The 26,122-nt window shown below is 46.6% G+C and overlaps 1 protein-coding gene across 1 annotated transcript; it reads left to right on the top strand.

Moving 5' to 3' along the window:
* The first annotated feature begins 6,586 nt into the window (after positions 1–6,586).
* On the top strand, positions 6,587–24,222 carry USP1 (ubiquitin specific peptidase 1). Its single transcript, XM_066597722.1, has 9 exons — positions 6,587–6,719; positions 10,943–11,186; positions 12,751–12,877; positions 13,002–13,106; positions 13,638–13,798; positions 15,959–16,611; positions 19,053–19,217; positions 19,938–20,139; positions 22,706–24,222. Exons 2-9 carry the CDS (start codon positions 11,014–11,016, stop codon positions 23,403–23,405), a joined length of 2,286 nt encoding a protein of 761 aa, XP_066453819.1. The 5' UTR covers positions 6,587–6,719; positions 10,943–11,013; the 3' UTR covers positions 23,406–24,222.
* The last annotated feature ends 1,900 nt before the right edge of the window (positions 24,223–26,122 follow it).

The raw sequence follows: 26,122 nt of genomic DNA, 5'->3' as shown, positions 1-26,122 counted from the left end.
CAGATACCAGCACCGAGCTGGGGCTCGCAATTCTGGGGGTGGGTAGGACGTGAGCGGTCCCAGGCTCTGACTCGGTCCCAGCCTCCACTAAATTCACCCAATGTGCTGTCAGGGAGATATAGTGGCCCTGGCCGCCTGTGCTTGTCCACGTGTCCGTTGTTAAGTGGACCTTGGCAGTAACCGCGTTGGTGAGGGCGCGTACAATGTTGCGGGAGACGTGGTCATGCAGGGCTGGGACGGCACATCGGGAAAAGTAATGGCGACTGGGAACTGAATAGCGCGGGGCCGCCGCCGCCATCATGTTTTTGAAAGCCTCCGTTTCCACAAGCCTATACGGCAGCATCTCCAGGCTGATCAATTTGGCTATGTGCCCGTTTAACGCTTGAGCGTGCGGGTGCGTGGCAGCGTACTTGCGCTTGCGCTCAAACACTTGCGCTAGCGACGGCTGGACGGTGCGCTGAGAGACATTGGTGGATGGGGCCGAGGACAGCGGAGGTGAGGGTGTGGGTGCAGGCCGGGAGATGGTCATGCTGTGTCCTGAGAGGGGGATCTCAGTGGCAGGTTGGGGCACAGGGGGAGAGGCAGTGGTGCAAACCGGAGGCGGTGAATGGCCTTCGTCCCACCATGTGGGGTGCTTGGCCATCAAATGCCTGCACATGCTGGTGGTGGTGAGGCTGGTGGTGGTGGCTCCCCGGCTGATCTTGGCGCGACAAAGGTTGCACACCACTGTTCGTCGGTCGTCTGCACTCTCAGTGAAAAACTGCCAGACCTTTGAGCACCTCGGCCTCTGCAGGGTGGCATGGCGCGAGGGGGCGCTTTGGGAAACAGTTGATGGATTATTCGGTCTGGCCCTGCCTCTACCCCTGGCCACCGCACTGCCTCTTCCAAACTGCCCTGCTGCTGCACTTGCCTCCCCCTCTGAAGACCTGTCCTCAGTAGGCTTAGCAAACCAGGTGGGGTCAGTCACCTCATCGTCCCACTGCTCTTCCTCCGAATCCTCTGTGCGCTCCTCCCTCGGACTTACTGCAATTACTACTACCTGAGTGATAGACAACTGTGTCTCATCGTCGTCGTCCTCCTCACCCACTGAAAGCTCTTGAGACAGTTGCCGGAAGTCCCGAGCCTCATCCCCCAGACCCCGGGAACTTTCCAAAGGTTGGGCATCGGTCACGACAAACTCCTCCGGTGGGATAGGAATCATTGCTGCCCATTCTGGGCAGGGGCCCGAGAACAGTTCCTGGGAGTCTGCCTGCTCCTCAGAATGTGTCATTGTAATGGAGTGAGGAGGCTGGGAGGAAGGAGGAGCAGCAGCCAGAGGATTCAGAGTTGCAGCAGTGGATGGCGCAGAACTCTGAGTGGTCGATAGATTGCTGGATGCACTTTCTGCCATCCACGACAGGACCTGCTCAAACTGCTCATTTTCCAATAAAGGTCTACCGTGTGGACCCATTAATTGTGAGATTAATCTTGGGACGCCAGAAACGTGCCTCTCTCCTAATCCCGCAGCAGTCGGCTGCGATACACCTGGATCAGGAGCTCGGCCTGTGCCCACACCCTGACTTGGGCCTCCGCGTCCTCGCCCGCGTCCACATCCTCTAGGCCTACCCCTACCCCTCAGCATGGTGTATTACCAGTAGTGCAGAAACAGAACGCTGTAATTAAATGTGCCGCTTATTGGCCAGTGGTTGGAGGCTGACTTCGCTTATGGAACGCACAGCAGAGCCAGGAAAGAATTTTGCGCAAGCCTGTAGTGAGACGTAGGTGCGTATGACTGAGCTAGTGGAATTCACAGCGCAGAAGCAGTCAAGTGTCCAAAGGCCACTAGTAGGCCTTAAGTGTTTTGCTTCTATTTTTTTAAAGGCTGAGCTGAGACAGCAGACAGATACTGTAGGCAGCGTATATATGTATACTGTTTCCCTCTGGACGGGATGACGGCGGTGATGTAACGGGCAACGCAGAGCCAGGAAAGAATTTTGCGCAAGCCTGCTGTAACACTTAGCTGCGTATTAATTATGACTACTACTCCCAGCAGAGACGCAGTACACTCAAGACGGTCACAGGCAGCCCAAAGATAGTATTTTTCCCAAATTTGTTTGAAAAAGCCCACTGCCTATATAGACAGTATATCTCTTTCACCTTTCCCACTGTCCCTGCCTCACCAGTACTGCCCCTATACTATGTAAAATTACTGCAGACTGTTTCCCTCTGGACGGGATGACGGCGGTGATGTAACGGGCAACGCAGAGCCAGGAAAGAATTTTGCGCAAGCCCGCTGTAACACTTAGCTGCGTATTAATTAGGACTACTACCCCCAGCAGAGACGCAGTACACTCAAGACGGTCACAGGCAGCCCAAAGATAGTATTTTTCCCAAATTTGTTTGAAAAAGCCCACTGCCTATATAGACAGTATATCTCTTTCACCTTTCCCACTGTCCCTGCCTCACCACTACTGGCCCTGTACTATGTAAAATTACTGCAGACTGAGGACACAATGCTCTGCACGCCCTATATACAAAAAAAAAAAAGTGCAACACTGCTCACAGCAGCCTTAAAGGAGATGTCTCGAGGAAGCAGTGAATTTTTTTTTTTGCCCAGTCCCCCCCATTAAGTATACATTACTAAGCCCCCCTGTAAATGAGATTTCTAGCTGGTTTGTACTTACCGTTCCAGCGTTTCAGCAACTTATAAAAGTTTCCCCAAGATGGCCGCCGGCTCTTTTCCCGTTGCTCGCTGCAGCCCGACGTGCGCGCTCCCGAGACACTGCCAGCTGTTTCTCCATGACAACACGACGCCCCGCAGCTGCCGACCGGACCCACCGCAGCCGACGACCAGTCACCCACCGCCAGGCAGAAGGTAACCGGCGCTAGCCCCCGGCTCCCCAGCGCTACGCTCCCGGCTCCCCAGCGCTACGCTCCCGGCTCCCCAGCGCTAGACCCTCAGCCCAGGTGAAGGCCCCGGAGCCCAGCGCTAGGCCCCGGAGCCCAGCGCTAGGTTCCGGAGCCCAGCGCTAGGTTCCGGAGCCCAGCGCTAGGTTCCGGAGCCCAGGTGAAGGCCCCGGAGCCCAGCGCTAGGCCCCGGAGCCCAGCGCTAGGCTCCGGAGCCCAGCGCTAGGCTCCGGAGCCCAGGTGAAGGCCCGGGAGCCCAGCGCTAGGCCCCGGAGCCCAGCGCTAGGTTCCGGAGACCAGGTGAAGGCCCCGGAGCCCAGCGCTAGGCCCCGGAGCCCAGCGCTAGGCTCCGGAGCCCAGCGCTAGGTTCCGGAGCCCAGGTGAAGGCCCCGGAGCCCAGCGCTAGGCCCCGGAGCCCAGCGCTAGGCTCCGGAGCCCAGGTGAAGGCCCCGGAGCCCAGCGCTAGGTTCCGGAGCCCAGGTGAAGGCCCCGGAGCCCAGCGCTAGGTTCCGGAGCCCAGGTGAAGGCCCCGGAGTCCAGCGCTAGGTTCCGGAGCCCAGGTGAAGGCCCCGGAGCCCAGCGCTAGGTTCCGGAGCCCAGCGCTAGGTTCCGGAGCCCAGGTGAAGGCCCCGGAGCCCAGCGCTGGGCTCCGGGGCCTTCACCTGTCAGTGAACATCACCCCCGACCCATCACTTACCTGGGCGGCTTCTCGGGACAGCTGGACACCTGGGCGGCTTCTCAGGACGGCAGCTCCAGTTTCTGCACCTTCCTCTGTTAGAGGAAGGTACAGAATGGCCGCTCCAGCGCGCTCCCGAGCAGTGACAGCTCGTCTGCGCATGCGCAGAAGAGCTGTAGCGGGGAGCACACTGAAGCGGCTCGTGCTGGAAGGAGAAGACCGGACTGCGCAAGCGCGTCTAAAAAAGCAAGCTGCCAGCGAATTTAGACGGAACCATGGAGACGAGGACGCTAGCAACGGAGCAGGTAAGTGGAATAACTTCTGTATGGCTCATATTTAATGCACGATGTACATTACAAAGTGCATTAATATGGCCATACGGAAGTGTATAACCCCACTTGGTTTCGCGAGACCACCCCTTTAACAGTACTGCACACGGTCAGATGTGGCCCTAAGAAGGACCGTTGGGGTTTTTCAAGCCTGAAATAACTCCTAACGCTCTCCCTATAGCAGCTCTGGCATCAGCAGCACTGTCCCTGATCTCTGTCAGAATGCATCTGTGGCGAGCCGCGGGCGGGGCCGATTTATATACTCGGGTGACACCTGATCTCCCCAGCCACTCACTGCAGGGGGGTGGTATAGGGCTGGAACATCACAGGAGGAAGTTGTAATGCCTTCCCTGTCTTTCTATTGGCCAGAAAAGCGCGCTAACGTCTCAGAGATGAAAGTGAAAGTAACCCGAACATCGCGTGGTGCTCATCTCGAGTAACGAGCATCTCAAACACGCTAATACTCGAACGAGCATCAAGCTCGGACGAGTACGTTCGCTCATCTCTAAACACCATGTCTGTGGCTTGTCATATATATGTATCTATATATAAATACATGTTTTTTCAGATCTATTCCATAAGCCTGAGGAAGTACCCTGAGTAGGTTGGAAAGCTTGCAGTAACATCATGTATTTTTGACCCATCCGCATGCTTTTAATTGGTTTGCGGACGCTATGGGCGACAAATTGGGCCAAGTTTCACAGCCTTTTCAACTGAAGGGGTGAAATGTGCTGCGGATACGGATCATAAACTGTGTCAAAATTTGCACCAATGGCACAAATTTTGATGTGTTTATTGGTGTAGATTATCCGTTGAGGAAAATCTGTATTATTTTCCGCTACGGATGAATGTACCCAAATGTTATATGTCCCGGGTTCACATTTAGCACATCTGTCAGATTTTTCAAGCGCAAGTGCCAAATGTAATTAGGCCTTATTTATCAAAACTCTGTTAAAGGAAAACTGTCTTTGCTGCCCACAGCAGCCAATCAGAGCTCAGCTTTTATTTCTGAAACTACTCTGGAAAAATGAAAGCTGAGCTCCGATTGGTTACTACGGGTGACAATGCTCGCTTTCCATTCAGCCAGTTTTCATAAATAAGGCCCAATGTGGACCAAGACTGAAACGGTTTATTGCAAATTCCTTTTAGTTTTAATTTACTCAGTACTGTAAAAATTCTGTTTCCACCTGTCACAAAACACACGGCCGTCCTAAGAGGCGCACCGGCGCCGCAAGCAGAGAAGGCTAAACATTTCAAGCATTTAGGGCGGTTTCACGTCTGCGCGGGTTCTGTCGAAGATCCGGCACAAAATACTGGAAGAAAAGGCGCAGCGGGTGAACTGAGCAGAACCCATTATAGACACTGCGGCCCGCTCGGCTGCGTCATAAGACAGAGCCATTGGGCCAGGAGATTCCAGAAACCAGAACCCCAGCCGCAGATGTGAAACCACCTGGGGCCTCATTCACACAATAATATGCCGGCCTTATGCAGCATATGCGTCTCATTGCGTATCGCGCGCACATTTGCACAACCCCCTTTTGACTTCTATGGGGACCTTTGGTGTACAATAGAGATGAGTGAGTATACTCGCTAAGGCACATTACTGGAGCGAGTAGTGCCTTAGCCGAGTATCTCCCCGCTCGTCTCTAAAGATTCGGGGGCCGGCGTGGGTGACAGGTGAGTTGCGGTGGGGAGCGCGAGGGAGAGAGGGAGAGAGAGATCTCCCCTCCGTTCCTCCCCCCCCCCCCCCCCCCCCGCCGCTCCCCGAATCTTTAGAGAGGAGCGGGGAGATACTCAGCTAAGGCACTACTCGCTCGAGCAATGTGCCTTAGCGAGTATAGTCGCTCATCTCTAATGTACAAGTGCGCAAGAAAATAGAGCATGCCGCTTTTTTTTTAATTGCGTGACTAAAATACGCACACAAAATACGGAAATGTTAACAAACCCATTAAAATCAATGGGCTCTATCCTCTGCGTATTGCGCACACAAATACGTCCGTGTGAATCCGGCCTTAGATCGCGCTCACATAAGCGTCTGCGAAATCATTGCATTTTCCCCCAAGCGTTTTACTGCATATTTTGGCGCAGTGACAACGCAGGTACGCAAGATGATGATGACACAACTTTTCCCCCCCCTCCTCGTGTATTACACTGTTTTATGCACACTATTACGTATTTGCAGTATTTTTTTTTTAATGCAACCAATTTATTTCAATGGGCGCTTTAGTGCGTGAAATAGGTACTAAAATGACAAAAAAAGGCCATGCTGCGAGTGATTTTGCACGCATACATTAAACGGTGCAAAACCGCTAGTGTTAACAGGCACTTCGAAATAAATGGAGGTTTAGTGCTGTGTATGTCACAGCAAAAAAAACACGCACGTGTGAGAGTTATAAATTAGTCATAAATTGCGATGAAACACAAAAAAAAAAATCCTCAGAAAACCCGGAATGATATTCCTCAGAATTTACCTCAGCGCCCAACCACCTCCCTCTCCCGCCAAAACCCTCCCCAACCGCCACCCCCTTCAAACCGCAGCAACCAATCAAACGACCCCAACACGTCACTCAAACCCTCCCACCGGTAGCAGAAGCGTGCCTGTACCACGTGTCACCATTCCTCCAATCAAACGGCCAGATCTGACTGCCCCTAACGGAAAGCGAAAGCTGTATGCAGAAGTTACTTTACGTAAAGGTTGAATGACGTCATCACGTCAAAAAAGGCGGGCTTCGGCCTTGGGAGCGCTCGGGTCCTGATTTGTGGCGATTTTTCCCGCCAGGCAGAGTACAGATGTGCTGAGGCGGCGGAAACCCCCCCGAGGTCGGCAGGTACTGGCTTCTCCGTTGTATTTCCCGGCCCTTCGGCCGCTGTGTGTATCCGTGTGTTCCCGGCCCACTCATGGCGCGCTTTTGAAGTGCGTGCAACAAACTGAGTAATGGCGGCGCTCGTCGTCCTCCCCGTGCGTCACCTCATACGCCCGTTATCCAGCGAGCTTCTACTTCTCCGACTCCGAAATGCAATGTCGGCGTCATTTAACCCCTATATCATTCATCTGTGGAGCTGGAGAGGCGGTGGGACTACAACTCCCAGCATGCCTTGGCAGTGACTCCTGTCAGATCCTGCTGGGAGTTGTAGTTTCAGCCCAGGTCATAGCCCTCATACAGGTGATGTGACTGATGGAGTGTAGTGCTGGGGCGTCACGGGCGGCTGCCTTGTGTTTTTGGTCGCGCTTGAATGTATTTGCCGCTTTGAAGACAAAAATTGCACATTAACGAAAATGTTATAAAAGCCATGTTAAAGAAAAAGTATACTTTTTGTAACCCTTTTCAGGGCTCCTTTACACGACTGTTGGTGCAGCGTATTCTGGGCTTTGTGCACTGAATACGCTGTAGCCCACTGCCGTAGACGCCCGTGCTGGCGGTCACATGTGCGCAATAGATCGCAGCGTGCTTTGTCTTGGCACGTATTACGCCAGATAGTGTATGGCAGTCGGCGGCCCGCAGCAGGTACATGAGCGGCATGTTGTGAACTACGTGTGCGGGCGTCCTAAGGATGATATCTGTCGGTGCGGGTGTGTAATATAAATAATTTTTTAAACTTTTTTCTTTCGATGTCTGATAATTGCGTTATTTTGATTTGAGGTTTTTGAATACTGCGATACCAATTTATTTATTTATTTTTTTAATTAATGCAGGAAGTTTTAGTTTTTCCCTTTTGGGCCTCTTTCACGCGGCCGACAGGGATATTGCCATCGAGAAACTAGCAAACCATATGGCATTCGTGTCCTCCGTGATGTCGCTGCGTTTTCTCGCAGCGTGACTTTGTGGCGCTCTTGTTCCAGGATTTTCAGGGAGAGATAAATGGGGGGCTTTAAATATAAGCCGTACCCCAAAATAAGCGCTAGCTGCATTAAAAAAAAATAAAAAAATTTACCTGACAGGCGCTGTCCGCTCCGCCGCACTTCTCCTCCGGCAGTTCCGTGGCACATGTTTGTAGTCTTCAGCTGGCGCTTCCTGGTCAGGGGGTTCAAAAATGCCGCCTCAAGGAAGCGCTGGCTCTGATTGGCTGAGCCGTGGCGCTCAAGAACCAATCAGAGCCAGCGCTTTCTAGACTACAAACGTGTCACGGAACTGCCAGAGGAGGAGTGCGGCGGAGCGGACAGCGTCTGTTAGATTATGTATTGTTGTGGGGTTTCGTTTTGTTTTGTTTTTTTTTGTTCTTTATGCGGCTAGGGCTTATTTTAGGGCTTTTACAGTAGGGTTTTCTACTTTAAGAGTTGTTCCATCGCACGAAAACCATGTTCTCGTGCGGTGATGCAATAGAACGGAAGGCTCGATAGAGAAACATGGGCTACAAAACATGGCAAATCGCAGCTGTATAGAGCATGGCGCAAATTTTTTTTCTCTCAATGTAGCAGCCTTCAAAACATCGCTAATGTGAAGGAACCCATTGGAAAGCATGGGCATCACATACATGCCATGTGTAGCGCTGTCACATGGTGAGAAAATCGCACAATTTTGTTGCCCGTGTGAAAGCGGCCTTATTCTGCAGCGCCGTCTCTGATGGGTGGGAGCGGGTTCTTAGCTGCCAGATGACAGCCAGGCACTTGCTCCAACATTGGGGACCAAGGAAACCTTTGATCCTCGCTGTTTAACCCTTTACATGCCATGGTCAGTGCCACAGTGGCAGGTAAAAAGCTAACAGAAAGAAAGAGGCTCCCACTGTCACCCATCAGATTCCCACAATGTGATCACGGGGTCCCGTTGGGTTGCCATGGCACCCGCAGGCTTGAATATAGCCTCTGTATCTGCCAGCTATGGCAGAATAGAAAGCGATTAAAACATCACATGGATAAACCAATGGTACCATTAAAAAGTACAACTTGTTCAGCAAAAAACAAAAGAAAAACCTTTCCCAGCACCACTGACTAAAAAACCTTATGGGGTCTTTGAACAAAAACAAAATATACATCTTTAAGAAAAAAAAGGTGTTCTTTTTTTTTTTTTTCAACTTTTTCACACTTCACGGTGAATGTCGTTAAACGATCTGGAGTTCTGGCGTACTTTTTATTTTTATCTTGCCTCTACAAAAACAAATGGAATAAAAAGCAATCCATGTTATATGTTCCGAAAAATTGGATACATGAAGATCTGAGTTCATCCTGCAAAACACAAACCCTCATAGAGTTCTGCTGATGGAAAAAATAATATCGCTACGGCTCTGGGAGTGCAGAAACACAAAAGCAGATCTTTAAAGGGGGGGGGGGGGGGGGGGGAGCAGTGTTTTTGGGTTTTTTTTTAAACTTGGTGTCCCTGGAATCGTGCTGACCCGGGGAATAATGTTATCACAGGATTTAGTTTACACACTTAGGCCGCCTGCAGACGAGCGGAAATCCCGCGGCAGGATTTCCCGCGGGATTTCCGCCGCTCAAAGCCTGCATAGGATTGCGTTGCAGACGGCCGCGGTTTGGCCGCGCGAAATCTCGCACGGCAAACAAACCGCGGCATGTCCTATTTTTGTGCGGGGCCCGCAGAGCCTCGCACAGAAACGTCACTCACGCAGCCGGCGGCTCCGGTCTGCGCATGCGCCGGCAGCCCGCACATGAAAGAGCCGGGGCCGCCGGGCGAGTACACGCTCATCCCTGCAGGCGCTCAGGTCGGGTCCCGCGGTGAGAATTCTCGCCGCCGGATCCGACCCGCTCGTCTGCAGATCCGCCCGCGGCCGCTAATCGGGATTAGCCAGCCATGTGGATGAGATTTCTCAGAAATCTCGTCCACACGGGACGGCTAATCCGCTGCGGTAAATCCGGTCTCAAAAGATTGAGCATGTCTGTTTACTTTTTTTGTTGTTTATTTACGTCGCAGCCGCGCTCTCCTCTATGGGAGCGCCGGCCGCAACGGAAAAGCATGCGGCCGAGTCGCTTCAAACCCGCCGCGGTTCTCCCGGCGGAAATCTCGCGGTTTTTGCTGCGCCCAAACCGCGATATTTCCGACGGGAATCCGCCCTGTGTGAACCCAGCCTAAATGTTGTAAAAATGAAATCCAAAAGACAAATGGCAGACATTTTTTCCCCCCCATATTCCACAAAAATAAATAAAAAGTTGTACACTACATATGTACCCAAAAATGATGCCATTAGAAAATACAACTTCTCCTGTAAAAAAACAAGCCCTCATACGACTATATTGAATGAAAAATTAAAAAGTTATCGTTCCTGGAATGTGACTATGAAGAAAATGGAAGAATTAGTTGGTCATGAAGGCGCAAACAGTCTTTGTCACTAATCTTTATTTTTCACAATAAGACTACTTTTTTTTTTCTTCTCTCCACTTTGTGTTTTTTTAGTCCTCATAGGGGATTTGAATTTGCAGTCGTTGGATCACTTAAATGTGTGACCTGGGGGTCTGACTGCTGGGAACCTTAGTGATCCTGAGACCCGCACTTCCAAATATCACATGTTAATCGAGCAGTGGTGCGCATGCTTGACCGCTCCTCCATTCACTTTCATGGGTGCTTTATATACATAGATGTTGTGCCCTAATAGCAGGGGGCCAAGGGGACTCTGTAGTAGGTCTCTGTACAGGCTTTGCTATATGTCTGAGTCTTTAGTCTGTAAACCGTGATCAAAACATTACACGTCTGTCTGTTCTTTAGTCAATTAAGGATGCATGAACATGGGCAGCCCTGATTCGACATGCGAAATACTTTTTTTTTTTTGAAACTCCCGCTTTTCCAGATGTAATCCGCAGCCCGTCCGCAATGTCAGTTACGGACAGGCTGTGTGTCGGACAGCTTCCATTGCCTTCAATGGAAGCCGTCCATATGGCTATGTTTCTATGGAATCCGTAGGAAAATGGAGCATGCTGCGATCTTTCATCCGCATACGGAAAAAGGCAATTGATTTCTGCTCGTGTGCAGGAAGAATCACTTTTGCATTGCATGCTACAGGCAGTATTTGTTGCGGAGTCTGGATGCAGTCGCACGCTCCGGATTCCGCAGTTCAAATCCGCCTGTGTGCATTCAACCTAACACTATTCTGTTATTCCTGATAGGAGACCTCTGCCATAGTGCCGCCCCTGGCTCTTCTACAGAAGCTGGATCTGGTGGAGACTGCTACAGGAAAATGCCAGGAGTCACTCAGTGTGAAAGTCAGACATTGCTGGCCAAAGCCAGCCCCACCAAAAGGAACCGCCTGTCCCTGCGCTTCTTCCAGAAAAAGGAGGCAAAAAGAGCTTTGGACTTTGCAGAAACACCGCAGACTGAAGAGCAAAATGTGGAGGAGAAGGAAACTGAAACGTAAGTGCCATAATGGTTCATTCTGTATGGTCTGAATGTTTCCCGTCTATGGGCTCTTTTACACATGATGACCTGTAGGGTGCAGATGCCCAATAGGCCGTCTCAGTGATGATTATTACACAGGAGAACGATCATCGTTCAGTGAATGGAGCAGGAGTGAGATCGTTCCGACAGGCAGGCCAGAACGATCTCGCTCCCCCTCCATACACAGTAAACGGGCATTCCTTTATAGCCAAACGACTGCCTGTTTACACAGGCGGATTATCAAAATGATTATCAGCCCTTGTAAAAGGGGCTCTATCTGGTGGCATGGCTGCTTTAGCTGTCATCACTGCACAGTTTGTTACTTAGATAGACATGCTAACCAGCCAGGAACTGCTGCCTTTATTTGCACAGACTGGATTAAATTTAAAGATTGTCCAGTTGTAAAACTACTGAGGGTCTAGTAAACAGATGGGAACCTCTGTGGGGGATCGGAAGCCCAAGGACCTGATTGTCCCTGTTATAAATGATTCTATACTCACTTATGTCAAGTCCCTGCATATTCAGTACTGCAGCTCTGCTCTGCAGCAATGTTTATAGGCTGCAGTCAGCCTATGTACTAAATGCCACATAAGCCAAAGTAGAAGTATGGGCTCACCTCACCAGCATTATCTTCCAATATAGCAGGGAAATCTGAATTTCAACGGGAGCTCCGTCCTCAACCAGCCGATGGCAGACGGCTAAATTCCATATGAAAAAAATAGAAGTGGAGAGGAGCTGCTAGCGTTAAAAAAAAAAAAAATTACATTCAAAGGCTATTGTAACCAAAACGCGTCAAATTTGGCTCCAAGTTTTTCAGTTTAGGAGCCAATGGCCCCTTGGTTTGTTTTTTTTTGTCTGGAATCCTGAGACCTATGCTTAAGTGGGAGCTGTGCCTACAATTACCAGACCACTGCCGTGGGGACCAAGCTGTCAGTTTCTGATTCCATCCCCACTGACAGCTGGCTCTATCAGCTGATCACTGGGGATCCTGAGCAGAGGATCACCACAAATCAACTTTTGATGCGCTGCAGAATAAGTTGGCACTATGTAAATAAAAATTATTATTTTTATAAGTCATCACTAGTGAAAAGTCCTGGAAACTCCTCTTTAAAGGCTTAATAATCATTGAACCATACTCACACGGGAAAACGCCAATGTGATAATCGCACTGAACGTGTGCGAAAATAAAACACATTGATTTCAATGGTTCAATTCTGCATTTAATTTTACTCAAATGGAGGGGATCAAGAAATTGCAGGAAGAAGGGGAAAAAAAGCATGTCCTGTATATACTGGCCACCTTCTGGTTTACCATGTATGAAAAAGCAAAAACGCATGAAAAGCACACCAAAAAACTGGTCTGGTTTTCACAAATCGCTCTCACATGTGTGAAAAAACCATAGCACTGAAGCAAAAAAATATATAATTCTGTCTAAACCAGAACCAAGGAAAATGTGTCAGTGTGTGTATGTAATATGCAGGTCATGCGTATGGGATATGTCATTTGAATACATTTTTTTAATTAATTTTTTTCTTTGCAGGTGTGATCAGATGGTTTCCACTGCCCAATTATCCCCAACCGTCTGCTGTGTGAAGAAGGAAAGCTTAGTTCCTTTTGTAGGGTTCAACAATCTTGGCAACACCTGCTACCTTAACAGCATACTTCAGGTACCTCCATTACTTTTTTTATTTATTTTTTCCTGTTTTTATAAAACTTTGCCTCTGTTTAGATTTACAAATACTATTATGCAAATTGACAATGATGCGTATCGTTTATGCCCGTACCTAATAGGTTTTATGCTACTGTCCTGGGTTTAAAAGTGGTGTGAAACAACTATGTGATGTTATATCGAAGAAGATGGAGAAAGAAGGCAAAGAACATGCTGCGGAAAATAAAGTAAGTAGTCTTTTGCTTTTCATGTTGGGGCGCAGTTATTTGCATGCATTTTTTTTCTTGTTTCACATTTTGGATTACCACTTAAGAACAAAATGTGACAGATATACAAAATTCTGTCTAATGGTGCGTTCATGTGTAGTGGATTTTATGCAGTGGAAGAAATCTGCACCAAAATCTGTACCATTTGATGTGGACTTTGGTTCGGATCCACAGCAGATTTCACCCCTTTATTTGAATTGGTGGAAATCTGCTACAGATCCGCACCAAAATACGCATCACATAATTTTCTATCACCTGTTAGTTGGCTTAATTTACTACAAAACTGTGTTAAAATTTTATGCAATTTTTTTTTTTTTTTGTGCACGGTCACCTTTAAACCACACCCCTTTTCATGACGCAATGCCCATTTGTCGAATTGTAAAAAGTGTCTTAAAGCGCAAGATGGTTTTCAGGTGCAATCTGTGCTGGAAAACTCACATTTTTCAATAGTAAATATGCACTATTTAAGGTTTTAATGTGGATGTTTTACAGGAGGGTACGAAAGAAGTCTTGCCTGTGAGTTATGAGGTCATCTGCAATTTGAGTTCATTGATTCATTCTACAGAACACCTACAAGTCAGCTATCTTTTAAATCCAGAGAATTATGATACGGAGCTCGCTGCACAACCCAGAAGACTTCTTAACACACTCAGGTATAAGGCTACTGCATGTTTTCTTCAGGGTAGTTTCACACGGGTGATTAGTATATCACCGCAAGAAAATCACAATTTTTTTTCTGTGATTTAATCATTAGCGCTGCTTTTACTCACAAAAACATTGCTCTCTTGCAATCTTTCTTGTGCTTTTTTTTTGCACGATATTGCCACAATTTTTTTTTCAGTGCGAAAGTCAATAGGACTTTCTAAAACTAAAAACGCATCGCACGAAAATCACAATGCAATAAAAAGGAGCTCCATAGGGAAACATGGGAGATTAAAAAAAAAAAAAAAAGAAGTTTCTCTGCGGGTGTCATGGCAGCCGGGGCCGCCTTAGAGGACCCAGGGCTGTCTTGGGATGGCTTGATAGACTGCCTGTCAGATTGCAGTATGATATAATTCTATTGCATTACATCATACTGCAGGTGCAATCAATGCTTCGCTAGTTGTGGTTCCCTAGGGGGACTTTACTTAGTGACCAGCCCATTGCCTTTTTACTTCCTGAACTGCTGGGCTTAATTCCCAGAGGACGTAAAAACATGCTTCCTCTGGGAATGACAGCCCTGCAGGCTCTGGACGTGACAGCTCCATGCTGCTGGTTACCGGAGGTAGCCGACAGCATGGAGCTGTCATCCCAGGCCGCAAGACCCCACTCCCGATCACGCGATCGCCGATTAAAAAAAGTAAAGTTTCAGCTCCCCTTATGGATTCGATGGGGAAGGGAAGCTGAGAATACTCACCCCACCAGCCTCCGCAATGTCCGGCGTCTTCCTCATCCTCCCCATACCTGCCGCCAGCGTCTGCGCGTGTGCGCCAGACACATTACGTCGCGTATCGCAGAGAGCCGGGAGGCCCGGGAAATTTAAAAACTCCCTGCTCCCGGCTAGTATAAGCAGCCAAGAACAGGGAGCTGTCACCGGGAGCCACTATATGCAGTTCCCGGGCACATGATCGCTGCTATCCAATGAATAACAGCGATCATGTAAAAGTTTAAAAAAGTGTAAAAAACAAAAATCCTTGAGGGGGGAGAAAATTAGCTACCTAAGGTCCCCGGATTTATCCGCAGACTTTACCGCAGCTTCTGTGCACACGTCCATCGCCAAAATGGTGGATGCAGGCGCAAAAGCCGCAGATTGCCGGGGTAATTTAAAATCACGCACCTGGCTACTAAATGTAGCCAAGAGCCTGGAGATTTCACGGGGTGCCACGGTACGCAGGTTCCAGTCACGTGATCGGCGTTATCGAATGGATAACGGCGATCACGTAAAAGTAAAAAAAAAAACCTAAAACCAGAGTTTCACCTGCCGTCAGGGATCCGATCCGTGAGGGGAGGTGAAATTGCTTAACCAAGGCCCCCGGCAATGTCCCATGACGAGATCCTTATCTGTGGACCTTTCCCCAACTTTGGTGCATGTGCCCGTCGCCAAAGTGGCGAACGCAAGCGCAGAAGCTGGGGAGGGCAAGAGGAAATTTAAAAATCTCCTGGCTACTAAAGGTAGCCAAGAGCTTGGAGATGTCACGGGGGGCTGCGGTGAGTGTTCCTTGGTCAAAGGTAAAAGACAGTTAAAGTTTGATGCTCCGTTCAGTTTGGGCCCCGTTGTGCATCCAGACAGAAGATTAGGGCCACAGTGGGTATGTTTCTGAACACAGGACAAATGGGGGGGATCCATTTTGGGGTGAAAGTATCTGCTGTACAATAAAAACAATTTTTTTTTAAATGACCGAATTGCTATAAAAAAATAATCGTAATTTTTTACTTCTGCTTTGCTTAGATTCATTCAAAAAGTGTGCGATCAAAATAAAAAGTACACCCCTAGAGGATTCGTTATGAGGTCTAGTTTCCAAAATGAGGGTCTACAAGTGTGCAATGGGGCCTAAAACGCCTTCAAGCAAAAATGTCTGATCTGAAATCCACCGTCTGCTCCTTTCGGTTTGGGTCCCGTTGTGCATACGGACAGAAGATTAGGGCCACAATGGGGGTATCCATTTTTGGGTGCAAATCCTCATTTTTCACGTGCACTATAGAAAAAAATCCTGTGTTTAAAATTACATATTTGCAAAACTATATGAAGGCCCGCATCATTAAGGTGTTAAATATATTCAAATATATAACCAATTCTTATCTCAAATTGATTTTATTTTGAACTTTTTCACCAGAGAACTAAATCCCATGTATGAAGGCTATCTCCAACATGATGCACAAGAAGTGTTGCAATGTATTTTGGGAAACATTCAGGAAGCCTGTCAGGACCTCAAAAAAGAGATGAAAAATTTACATGTGACTGAACCAGCAGCACCACAAGTTGAGAGCAAAGAACCTAATGGTTGTGAGTCTGGATCTGTTGACGGATCTGAGGATGCCTCTTCTAATAATGAAACGGAGGGTTCAAAAAGTGAAAACGGCAAACGAAAGAGCGATAATGAGGTTGGAAATGCAAAGAAGAAAACAAAGCTAACTAAAGAGCCGGCCTCCGATGAGCAGAGAATCACCAGATCAAAAAGGAAATCTGTAGTGGAAAAGCAAGAGGATAAAGCAAATCGCTCTAAAGCTGACAGCGCTGCCACCAATCACACCCAACAGAAAAAATCCAGATTGGGGTTGAACTGGTTAAAATCAAGCAAACAGCCAAGTATTTTATCAAAGTTCAGGAGTTTGAGTAAAACTGAGAGCTCGTCTAAAAGTTCCTCCGCAGAGCTCCAAAACGCCAACATTAAAGCAGAGCTGGACCAATCTAAGAACGAGAAGCCAGTAAAGGAAAATGGCGACTGTAAGCCAAAGGAAGGCAAAGATCCCAAGACATCACAGAATGGTTGGTAATCTATTATCGGCGTTAGCCCATTATATCTACGAGCATCTGTCTGTAAGGACTGCTGGCCAGATTTTTAGATGTTTGCATGTTTTCCCTACAGTTTTTTTTAAAATGGAAATCTTATATACTACTATAACCTATTCAAAATATGCAATTAGATGAGACTTTTGGACTTTGGTAACCTAAAGGAAACCCTTTTCCAGGAAAAATATATATACGTTATTGAGCTGCTTTCACATGACCAGTAAATGCTGCAGAATCACTGCGGAAATTCAACAGCGTTTACAGTGCAAGCCGTGTGGTGGAGATTTCAGAAGTCTCCTTCACATGGGGTGGAAATATTTATTCATGCCGTGGAATAAGTTTGGTGCGGATTTGGCCACTGCAGATTTCCTGCATGATTGTGGCGGGTGTTCCATTGCGGAATGTCGTCTGTGATTCTGTCCTGATATATCTCTATCGATCCTGAGGGGGTGGAGCATGATGCAGGGAATTGGAGCGCCAAAGAAAATCTCATAATAGAAGGGTATAATAAAAGTTCCCTCACTTCTTAGTAATTGGATAGTGTGATATATATATAATTTATTTTCTCAGTAGTGATAGTGGAACTTACTTTGTAGAGGAGTCCTGTGCCAGATAGGAGTCCTCTAAATCAAAGTTGATACTTAATAAACTAGATAAAGTGCCATTAGTCTATGTTTTTGTTCCTATATAGTATCTTGTTACATGCAAATAAAACCTATGATTGAAATCTTCCAGGACATGATTTGGTCTGCTAATGCCTGTTTCACACGTGCGACAAAATCGCGTGATTTTCTCGCGGTGCGACAGTGCTACAAATCACGTGTACGTGAAGCCCATACTTTCCAGTGGGTTTATTCACATTAGAGATGTTTTGTAGTATGCAACATTGCGAGAGAAAAAAAAATTGCGGGTTGCTAAGTATTGCTGCAATTTGGAATGTTTTGCAGACATGTTTCCCTATGGAGCCTTCCGTTCTATTGCATCGCATTGCACGAAAACGGGGCTTTCATGCAGCGCGATGCAACTTTTATAGTAGGAAGTCCTACTATTTGTCCCTAAACTAAGCCCTATCTGCATTAAAAAAAAAAAAACACAATACATCATCTAACAAGCGCTGTCCGCTCCGCCGCACCTCCCACAGGTCCCCCGACACTTATTTGAAGTTTTCTGTCAGTGCTTCCTGGATTGGAGGATCAATCGAGATTGGATCATCGAGCGCTGGCTCTGACTGGCTGAGCCGTGCCACTAAAAAACCAATCAGAACCAGTGCTTCCTGGAGGCGAGGTCTTTAAACCTCCAATCCAGGAAGTGTTGACAGAAGACTTCAAACAAGTGCCAGGGACCTGTGAAGTGCGGTGGAGCAGACAGTGGCTGTTAGGTGACTGTGTTTTCTTTATGCAGCCAGGACTTATTTTCGGGATGAGGCTTATATTTTAAGCCTTCCTGAAAATCCAGGCAAAAGCGCACCACAAAGTCGCTCAACTTTGTAGCACAATGTGCAACTTTTTAGCGAGACAATCCCGATATCGCTGCGATAACGCTGTCTCTCATCTGAAGGAGGTCTAAGGATCAACTTGATTTAGAGGAGTCCTATCTGCCACAAAACTCCTCTTCGGAGTAAGTTCCACTATCACTACTGAGAAAAAAATATATATATTATATTAGATTATAATTCTACTGTCCAATTACTGAGAAGCGTGGCGACTTTTATTATACTCTTCTATGGGGCCTCACTCCAAACGCTCTCCCTATGGATTAGGGATTCGTATAGTGAATAATACCTGAAGGTTTTCCTGGACTGGCGGTGTGGACACCTGTCACCGTATGGGTGTTCCACACCAGATGAGCCCCTTTTTCTGTTGACTGGAGCACGTATCCATTTATTTATATAAAGAGAATTCTATGTCCTGCCCCATCATGATCTGTATTAGACATGCTATTTTACTATCGTCTGGTGTGTTCCTTTGCATCTGTATCTAGACTTTACAATAACTTATTTCTTTATGCATTTGCTATTACATAGGGCTTCTAAAGATGAGAGGAACGCAACTCTGTAGTAACGCCATAACACATTCACTCTAAATCACAAAACGGCCCCTTCCATCCCCACCACAACATGTCTAGGTGGCTGGGAGTGCTGGTGTGTAGGGAGAACATTGGGACGGGGGGCAGCACTAAATCGGTACTACTGCCCCTTTTAGTCTCAGGAGGGTTAGTAAGGAACTCAGTCAGGCATCCTCCAGTCATAAAGTGATGGCATATCCTAGTGATATATCTTCATTTGATAAGAGAACAACCCTTTAATTTCTGTCTATCTCAGCAAACTATAATTGGCATTTTATGTTGCTGTAGATGTTTTGGGTTTTATATATGATTGTTGATTCTTCAGACCTGATGAGATTCATTTATGATTATAGAAACAAGTGAGTTTGAACTGGTGGAGAAATTATTCCAGGGCCAACTCGTATTAAGAACACGATGTCTGGAGTGTGAATGTTTCACTGAGCGGAGGGAAGACTTCCAAGACATCAGCGTTCCCGTACAGGAAAATGATCCCCCAAAACTGGAAGACTCATCTGATGGTAAGCGCTTCTTTCACCTTCGTGGCTGCTTATAAGTATCAGAATTAAAATGTAACGCAGATAAAAACTGAAAATCCTGCAACCAGCACTGATTTGTGTGTTTTTCCAGTTATTTATGATTTAAATGGTGACAGGCAAATGCAGTTGTGAACAGAGGCTAAGATACCCACCATATTTTTTCTCTTCAGGTAGACTGAGCTTGGCTGTCTTCTTACACATTAACTTAAAGGATGCGGATGTAGAGTGAAATGTAGAAGAAAACACAATTCCACATTGTAGGGTTTTTTTTTTTTTCACAGCATACACATTGTCCCACAGAATGTCATTTTTGCCATAATGTGTGGAGCCTTAATGGCTAGCGATCCCACTCCATATAAACCCCGCACACCCAGGACATAACTGTGGCATTAGAGGAGTTTTCCAGGCTGTTTTTAATGATTACTCATTCTCAGGTCATCAGTTGATGAGCTGATCTGGCGCCCTCTGTCACCAGCAAAAAACACAGGATACAGAGTGGAAGCAGATAGCTTCAACCTCCGTGTAGTGGCTGGCTTGTGTATTGCAAGCACAGCTCCCAGCAATATGCATCGTTGGAGGTCCTACTATGGTGCACAGTAAATCCAATACTACTAGCTTTCATATGTTAATGTCTGCCGTTTTTTATACTTTCTCAATATTTCTCCATTATGCAACTTTATTTTATTTTATTTATTTTTACAGTTTCACCAGATCCCAGAATGGAAATTAAAACCTTGAAATGGGCGATCTCCCAATTTGCATCTGTGGAGAGAATAGTTGGAGAAGATAAATACTTCTGTGAGAATTGTCATCATTACACAGAAGCAGAGAGAAGTCTTCTGTTTGATAAGATCCCAGAAATTGTGACCATTCATCTGAAGTGTTTTGCTGCAAATAGCTCAGAGTACGTATTCGTGTTACTAACAGTGAGAGATATATTATAGTGCCAACATCCTTATCTGTTTAAGGCCGAATGCCCACGGATGGATTAGCACTGCGGAATTCGCAGTCAGACACCTGCTGTGAAACTCCGCAGCAATGTCCATCCATAGACATGCTGTGTTAATTGATTCTCCCCTGCTCACGAGCTGAAATCGACTGCGATTTTCAGCTCGCAGGGGAGAATCACAGCATGTTCTATTTTGTGGGGAAAATCGCACAGATGACTTCCATTGCAGTTAATGGAAGCGGTCTGACTCGCAATAGTTCCGCAGTGAACACTGCAGAAGTCACAGCCCAGTGCCAGCGCTTCATGCACTGCACATGCATGCCGGCGAGCCGTTTGCGACTGATGTGGACAGGTGAGTATAGGGTCTCTGGGTCTGATTCCGCTGCGATATTTCACAGTCGGAATCTGACCAAGCCGTGGGCATGAGGCCTTAGGTTGCCTTCACACTGGCGATGAAATCGAACGATTTCCCAGCGCTGCGTGAAATCGTAAAATATGAAGCCAATGGCTCCATTTACACGTGTGATGTTTTAACGCTTACGATGCAGCATGAAAACAAAATCGCAGCATGTCCATTCTTTTTGCGATCTCGCCCATTGTTCCCAATGGGGCTGGCGGCAGTTGAGGTGGCCCCATCGAAATCACAGTGAGATGATCACGATCCTCTGCCACTTTTGTGACAGCAGTGGCAGGGGACTCCCAGGGGCAAGGATTTTTGGAGGGTGGGAGACTGTTTCCCTGCGAAAACGCCTCGCATCCAGGGCTTCAGAAAATTTGTGAGAGCGATGATCGGGCTGTCAATCACATCCCGATATCGCTCTCGCCAGTGTGCAGGAGACCTTAAGCGGAGTTTCCAAGTTATTTTACCTGTTTAAAGAGCAGGCAATGGCCTAAAAAAATAAAGGAAGCCAAATTTACTAACTCTAGACCCCCTGCTGCTCCCATTCTATTTGCTGGGGTCTTTTTATAAGCTACAGTAGTGATGATCTGTATACACAAGATTGCTGCAGCCAATTGCTGTACATGACTGAAGACTGGTTACAAGCTGCAGCGGTGATGTTCCATATACACACAAGTAGTGCCAGTGTGTAAAGTGGGAGCTACAAGGGTATGAAACAGGTGAGTCTGGGTTCATTTATTAATTCAGACCATTGCCTGCTCTTTAAATTTCTCTAGTTTTGTTAAAAAGGGGTTTTCCCAGTAACTTTTTTTTTTTTTTGTATTTGTTAATGAGCAGAGTAAAAAAAAATTCTGTGGTAGGTCTTAATTGTTCAGTTTTGGCAGATTAAGCTTGCGTAAGCCTATTGAATAAATCTACCAGAAAATCCATGTTTTACATGTGCATTTGTCTGGTAGATTTTTCTGTTTACTCAGTGTGTGAAAGTATCCATAGAATATACATAGTATATGAATTTCTCAGTTTCAAGATTTCTTACTCATTGAACGGTAAGCTTTACTGCTTCCAGAGGCTGATCTCCCATGTTATAGTTGGTGCTCTAACTGTATTATCTTGTACACAGCACTTGTATGATCATGACATGGCGCGGACAGATTATCCCCACAGTGTCTTATCGCCCTTTTACACAGGGCGATTATCATTCAGATTTCCAGCCTCCTGCAGTATTCTAAACAATCATCGTCCTGCGTAAATGCATGCAGCGACTAAACGAGAATTGTTCAGTGTAAACAGCAGTCTTTCACTTCTGAACGACTGTCTGCTTACTATGAATGGGGGTGGTTCGGATTTGGCCATTGCAGATTTCCTGCATGATTGTTGCAGGTGTTCCATTGCGGAATGCTATCTGCGATTCTGACCTGTTATATTTGGAATCACTCCTGAGGGGGTGGAGCCTGACGCAGGGAATTGGAGCGCCAAAGAGAATCTCATAATAGAAGGGTATAATAATCCCAACGTTGCTTAGTAATTGGATACTAAGCAGCGCTGTAAACTATTCCAACAATATTAGTTCCTGTGTAAAAGCACAAGAGTGAGCATCAATGGCACGAGCTGTCGGGCATCGTTGACCCCACAGCTCATCCCGTGTAGAAGGACCATAAGAGAATTGAATACCATAAATAAATTTCATGGGAGAGAAGCTTGTATTTTTTCACTGGTTAGGGGCTTTTTCTTTCTGGGGCAGCTGCTTTTTAGAATAAAGTACCCCGGCCATTAACTGACCCCACTCGGGCTTATTGAGGAGGACTTTTTTGATGTCCTTAAAAAGGACAAACTTCTGAAGACTGTAGTTGTCACACTAAGTATTAAGGAGATCTTTGGCTCTAACCAGTAACAGAAGCATGGATATTGATGTGGGTGGAAACTAGAGAACATTGATGAAGCCCACACAAGGAGATGCTGGAAATGCCATGGCTTCTGTAAAACTATTCTATACCACCTACGTAATGGGTCTAACGTGAACGGTTATGTTCTGTCTACAGCACTGTAGAGTAAGTTAGTACATAAAGAGTTGGGGACCTTATTCAACTTTTTATTCTCTCCCCCTTTTTATTTCTTTTTAAGGTTCGATTGCTACGGTGGACTTTCTAAAGTAAACACTCCCTTATTAACTCCATTGCAGCTGTCATTGGAGGAGTGGAGTACTAAGCCATTGAGGGATATTTATGGCCTTTTCGCTGTGGTAATGCACAGTGGAGTTACCATCAGCAGCGGACACTACACAGCATACGTCAAGCTGAGTAACCTCAACCTCCAAGTCAACCAGTTGAAGGCTCCTACTGAGCCTTTGACGGAAGAGGAAGCTCGGACATCTGACGAAAACTATGACGGAGAAGTCACTTTTCGAACTGGTGCAAACTTGCTTACAAATGGCAAAGTAGCCAAAAAGAATACTGACACAGTTGGCCTCCTTGGAGGACAGAAAAGTAAAGTGGACTTTGAGCAGCTGCCTACACCAAAAACTCCAAAAGCTGAGAAGGTCCAGAGCCCCCTCCCTGATGACAAAGGATTAGCAGGTATCGGCCTGAATTGTGATCTCCGTGGGGAAAATGACCAAAAAGCTCAAGCTGCGTCAGAAGGCATCAATAACAAGTCTGCGCTGTATGTACTGCAAAGTCTGAGGGAGTATGAGGGAAAGTGGCTGCTCTTCGATGATTCAGAAGTAAAAGTGACGGAAGAAAGAGACTTTCTGACCACCATTTCTCCGACCACTCAGTCAACGTCCACGCCCTACCTGCTGTTTTACAAGAGGATAGTGGAGTAGAAGTCTTTGTTCCAGTCTGTATCATATGTAAAGTTTTCAGCCTCTGCCAGTGTATGTATATATCTTTTACATGTATATATTCAGATCTGTTTGACAGAAGCCGCCATCATAAACAGATTGTACGTAGAGCCTTCGTATGTATATACTTTATATATAGATTCTTGTGTACAATTCTTTTCCACATAGACACTTATTACTTTTTTAAAATAAAGTTTCCTATTCTATATGCTAAAAAAAAAATCAAGAAAAAACACATTCTATTGGTTGAGTAGGTAGTAAACGCACCACGGCAGCTTTTAAGTTGACCCTCCTGGGACTGGAGAAACAAAGATGGCTGCGCCGCTTCTGTCTCCCTGATGTCCACTGTATATTCGTATGCATCAGTAATCTAAGACCCTACACCTGCTTAGATGGACCAGTCAGAGCAGCATCCAGTGTCAGACCTCCAATGCATACTAATGTACAGCCTGCGTCAGCTAGTCAGAAGAGGTGCAGCCAGCTTTATTTCTCCAGGCATAGAAGGTCGTTTTAAGAGAACCCCCAGGCAATGCAACTTTATGTAAAGTTATTTTGTCAAATCAGCAATAATGTATAGGCTATAAAAACCTATTTATTAACAGAGCGATGAAGCGAACCCTGAGGTACAGACTGAGGCCACCGCTGTTACCGAGTAACACACATTCAGGAAAACGTTTTGCAGAATTTCTAAATGTTTAGTAGAAGTTTTCCTAAGACTTTTTGTATTGAAGTGTTGTCTGATGTTGTGACCATTCTAAGGATTTGTATTTGGATAAAGGTTTTTTAGATTTTTATCTTCTTCCTGCTTCTGTTTTTCTTTGGTGGTTACTTAGGGCTATCCTTCAGACTGAAATCTGTCTGAAAATCAGATGGAATTGCGTGTATGCACATGGGGTAATTTACTCAAACTCATAATCCAAGTGAAATAAATTGCACCTTGTCCTAGTCTTGTCTGATTTTTCAGACAAGAATAGCACACGGCAATATGTGGTATTCAGCACATTGGACAGCACTCGGATGGGGTGTCGGGGGTGCTGGCTGATGGGAGTTGCTTTAAAAACTGTTGCGTACAAGTAGCCTTAGGCCTCATGTTCACGGGCAAAATTGAATTGTGGACAATCTGCAGATCAATATGCCTGTAGACAAATATTAGGCATCCACAGGTAATTAAATACTTGCAGATGTCATTTTTTTCCACACGTGGGGAAAAACATGTAGCATACTCCATTTTCTGCGGATTCCTGCACGGACAGCTTCCATTGAAGTCAATGGAAGCTGTCCGATCCGCGGCACACCTCCAGCTGACGTGCCGCGGATCTGCGGGAAAGCAGGAAATTTAAAATAAAATGCACTCCGCATGCGCACAGCACACCAAGCGCATCTGCAGTGCAAAAGAAAGATCCAGCTGGAACGGAGAAGACCTGCACCCCATCTAGACAGGAGAGTAAAATGTCCATGGCTGCGGGCACGGATGGATTCTTGCACTTAGAATCCGTGCGTGCCCATGAACATGAGGCCTTAGGCTGGTTTCACATTGATGATAAACTCTTGTGAGATTTGTCCGTTGCAAGACCACACATCTCACACATATGGTCATACACGTGTGCAGGCAAAAAAAATCATGTCTTACCTTTGGGTTTCTTGGAACACATCGAACAGCGTCCGATGTGAGGTTTCAAATTGAGAACAATGGGAAACTTGCCGATCCTCCGACGTGGCTAAATGCTGCATCAGAGGATCGCTACTTTACTGAAGTGATGGGAGGCATTTTCCAATGTTTCTGAGCCAGATATCGCGCTCTCCAGTGTTAGTAGCCTTACGCTGGTTTCATGTGTTTTTAAAAAAAAAAAAAAAAACACTGGCCAGATGTTACATTATACTAACTTTTCTGGGCTCTTCTATGGGTATGTAAGGCACCACTGCGGTGAAATTTAAATGTAGCTAGTCCCCCATTGGTTAGTAGTACTTTGGTTATTGCTTTCTCTCTGAAACTACTGGCCTCCATCGCAGGTGGTCATGTGATCTCAGTTCTCACTAGCTCAGAGTTACTCGCTTCATACCCCTAGCACCTGGGATATGAAGTGAAAGCAGGACAACTAAGTTCCAACACGTTTAGCAGCAGCCTGGATTCCTGTACGCTCCACGTGCCTTGTGATTGGCGTCCGTGGTGAGAACCTGCCATTGGAAGATCGTAAAGGAGTCAGAGGGATCTGTGGGGAATCCAGCTACAAACAAAGGGAGCGCTGTTTGCAGGGGTAATTTGGATCTTCCGATTGAGATTCCACAGATTTGTCCCACTTGCAGAGAATGGTCCACTAGAAGGCATAGTGTGAAATTGGCTGAGTGGAATCGCCTCAATGGAGGAGACCATCAGTCGCATCACACTCATACAGTTAAAAATGGTTACGTGAGTCTTGCGTTTGCAGAAAGCAGATATGCTTCTGCAAGCGGAGCAGTTTGGGCATCTGCAGTCCGAATGGAAGCACTGTGACTTGATAGCTATGGGACCAGACTGCAAATTGGAGAAATTGCTGATGCGCTTGACAAATGAGAATTTGAAGTTAGGTATCCTTATGCCAATGGATGGCAGAAACTGCTCTGGTTCCATGGATGCAATGACAGATATCAGCAACTTCATGCAGAAGTGGCAGACCTTCACATACTGATTCAACGTTTTCAGGTCCAGAATGGGTCTGACA

Source organism: Eleutherodactylus coqui, chromosome 3 (genome assembly GCF_035609145.1).
Source record: "Eleutherodactylus coqui strain aEleCoq1 chromosome 3, aEleCoq1.hap1, whole genome shotgun sequence".
Lineage (NCBI taxonomy): Eukaryota > Metazoa > Chordata > Amphibia > Anura > Eleutherodactylidae > Eleutherodactylus > Eleutherodactylus coqui.
This window is presented reverse-complemented; position numbering and strand designations above follow the sequence as displayed.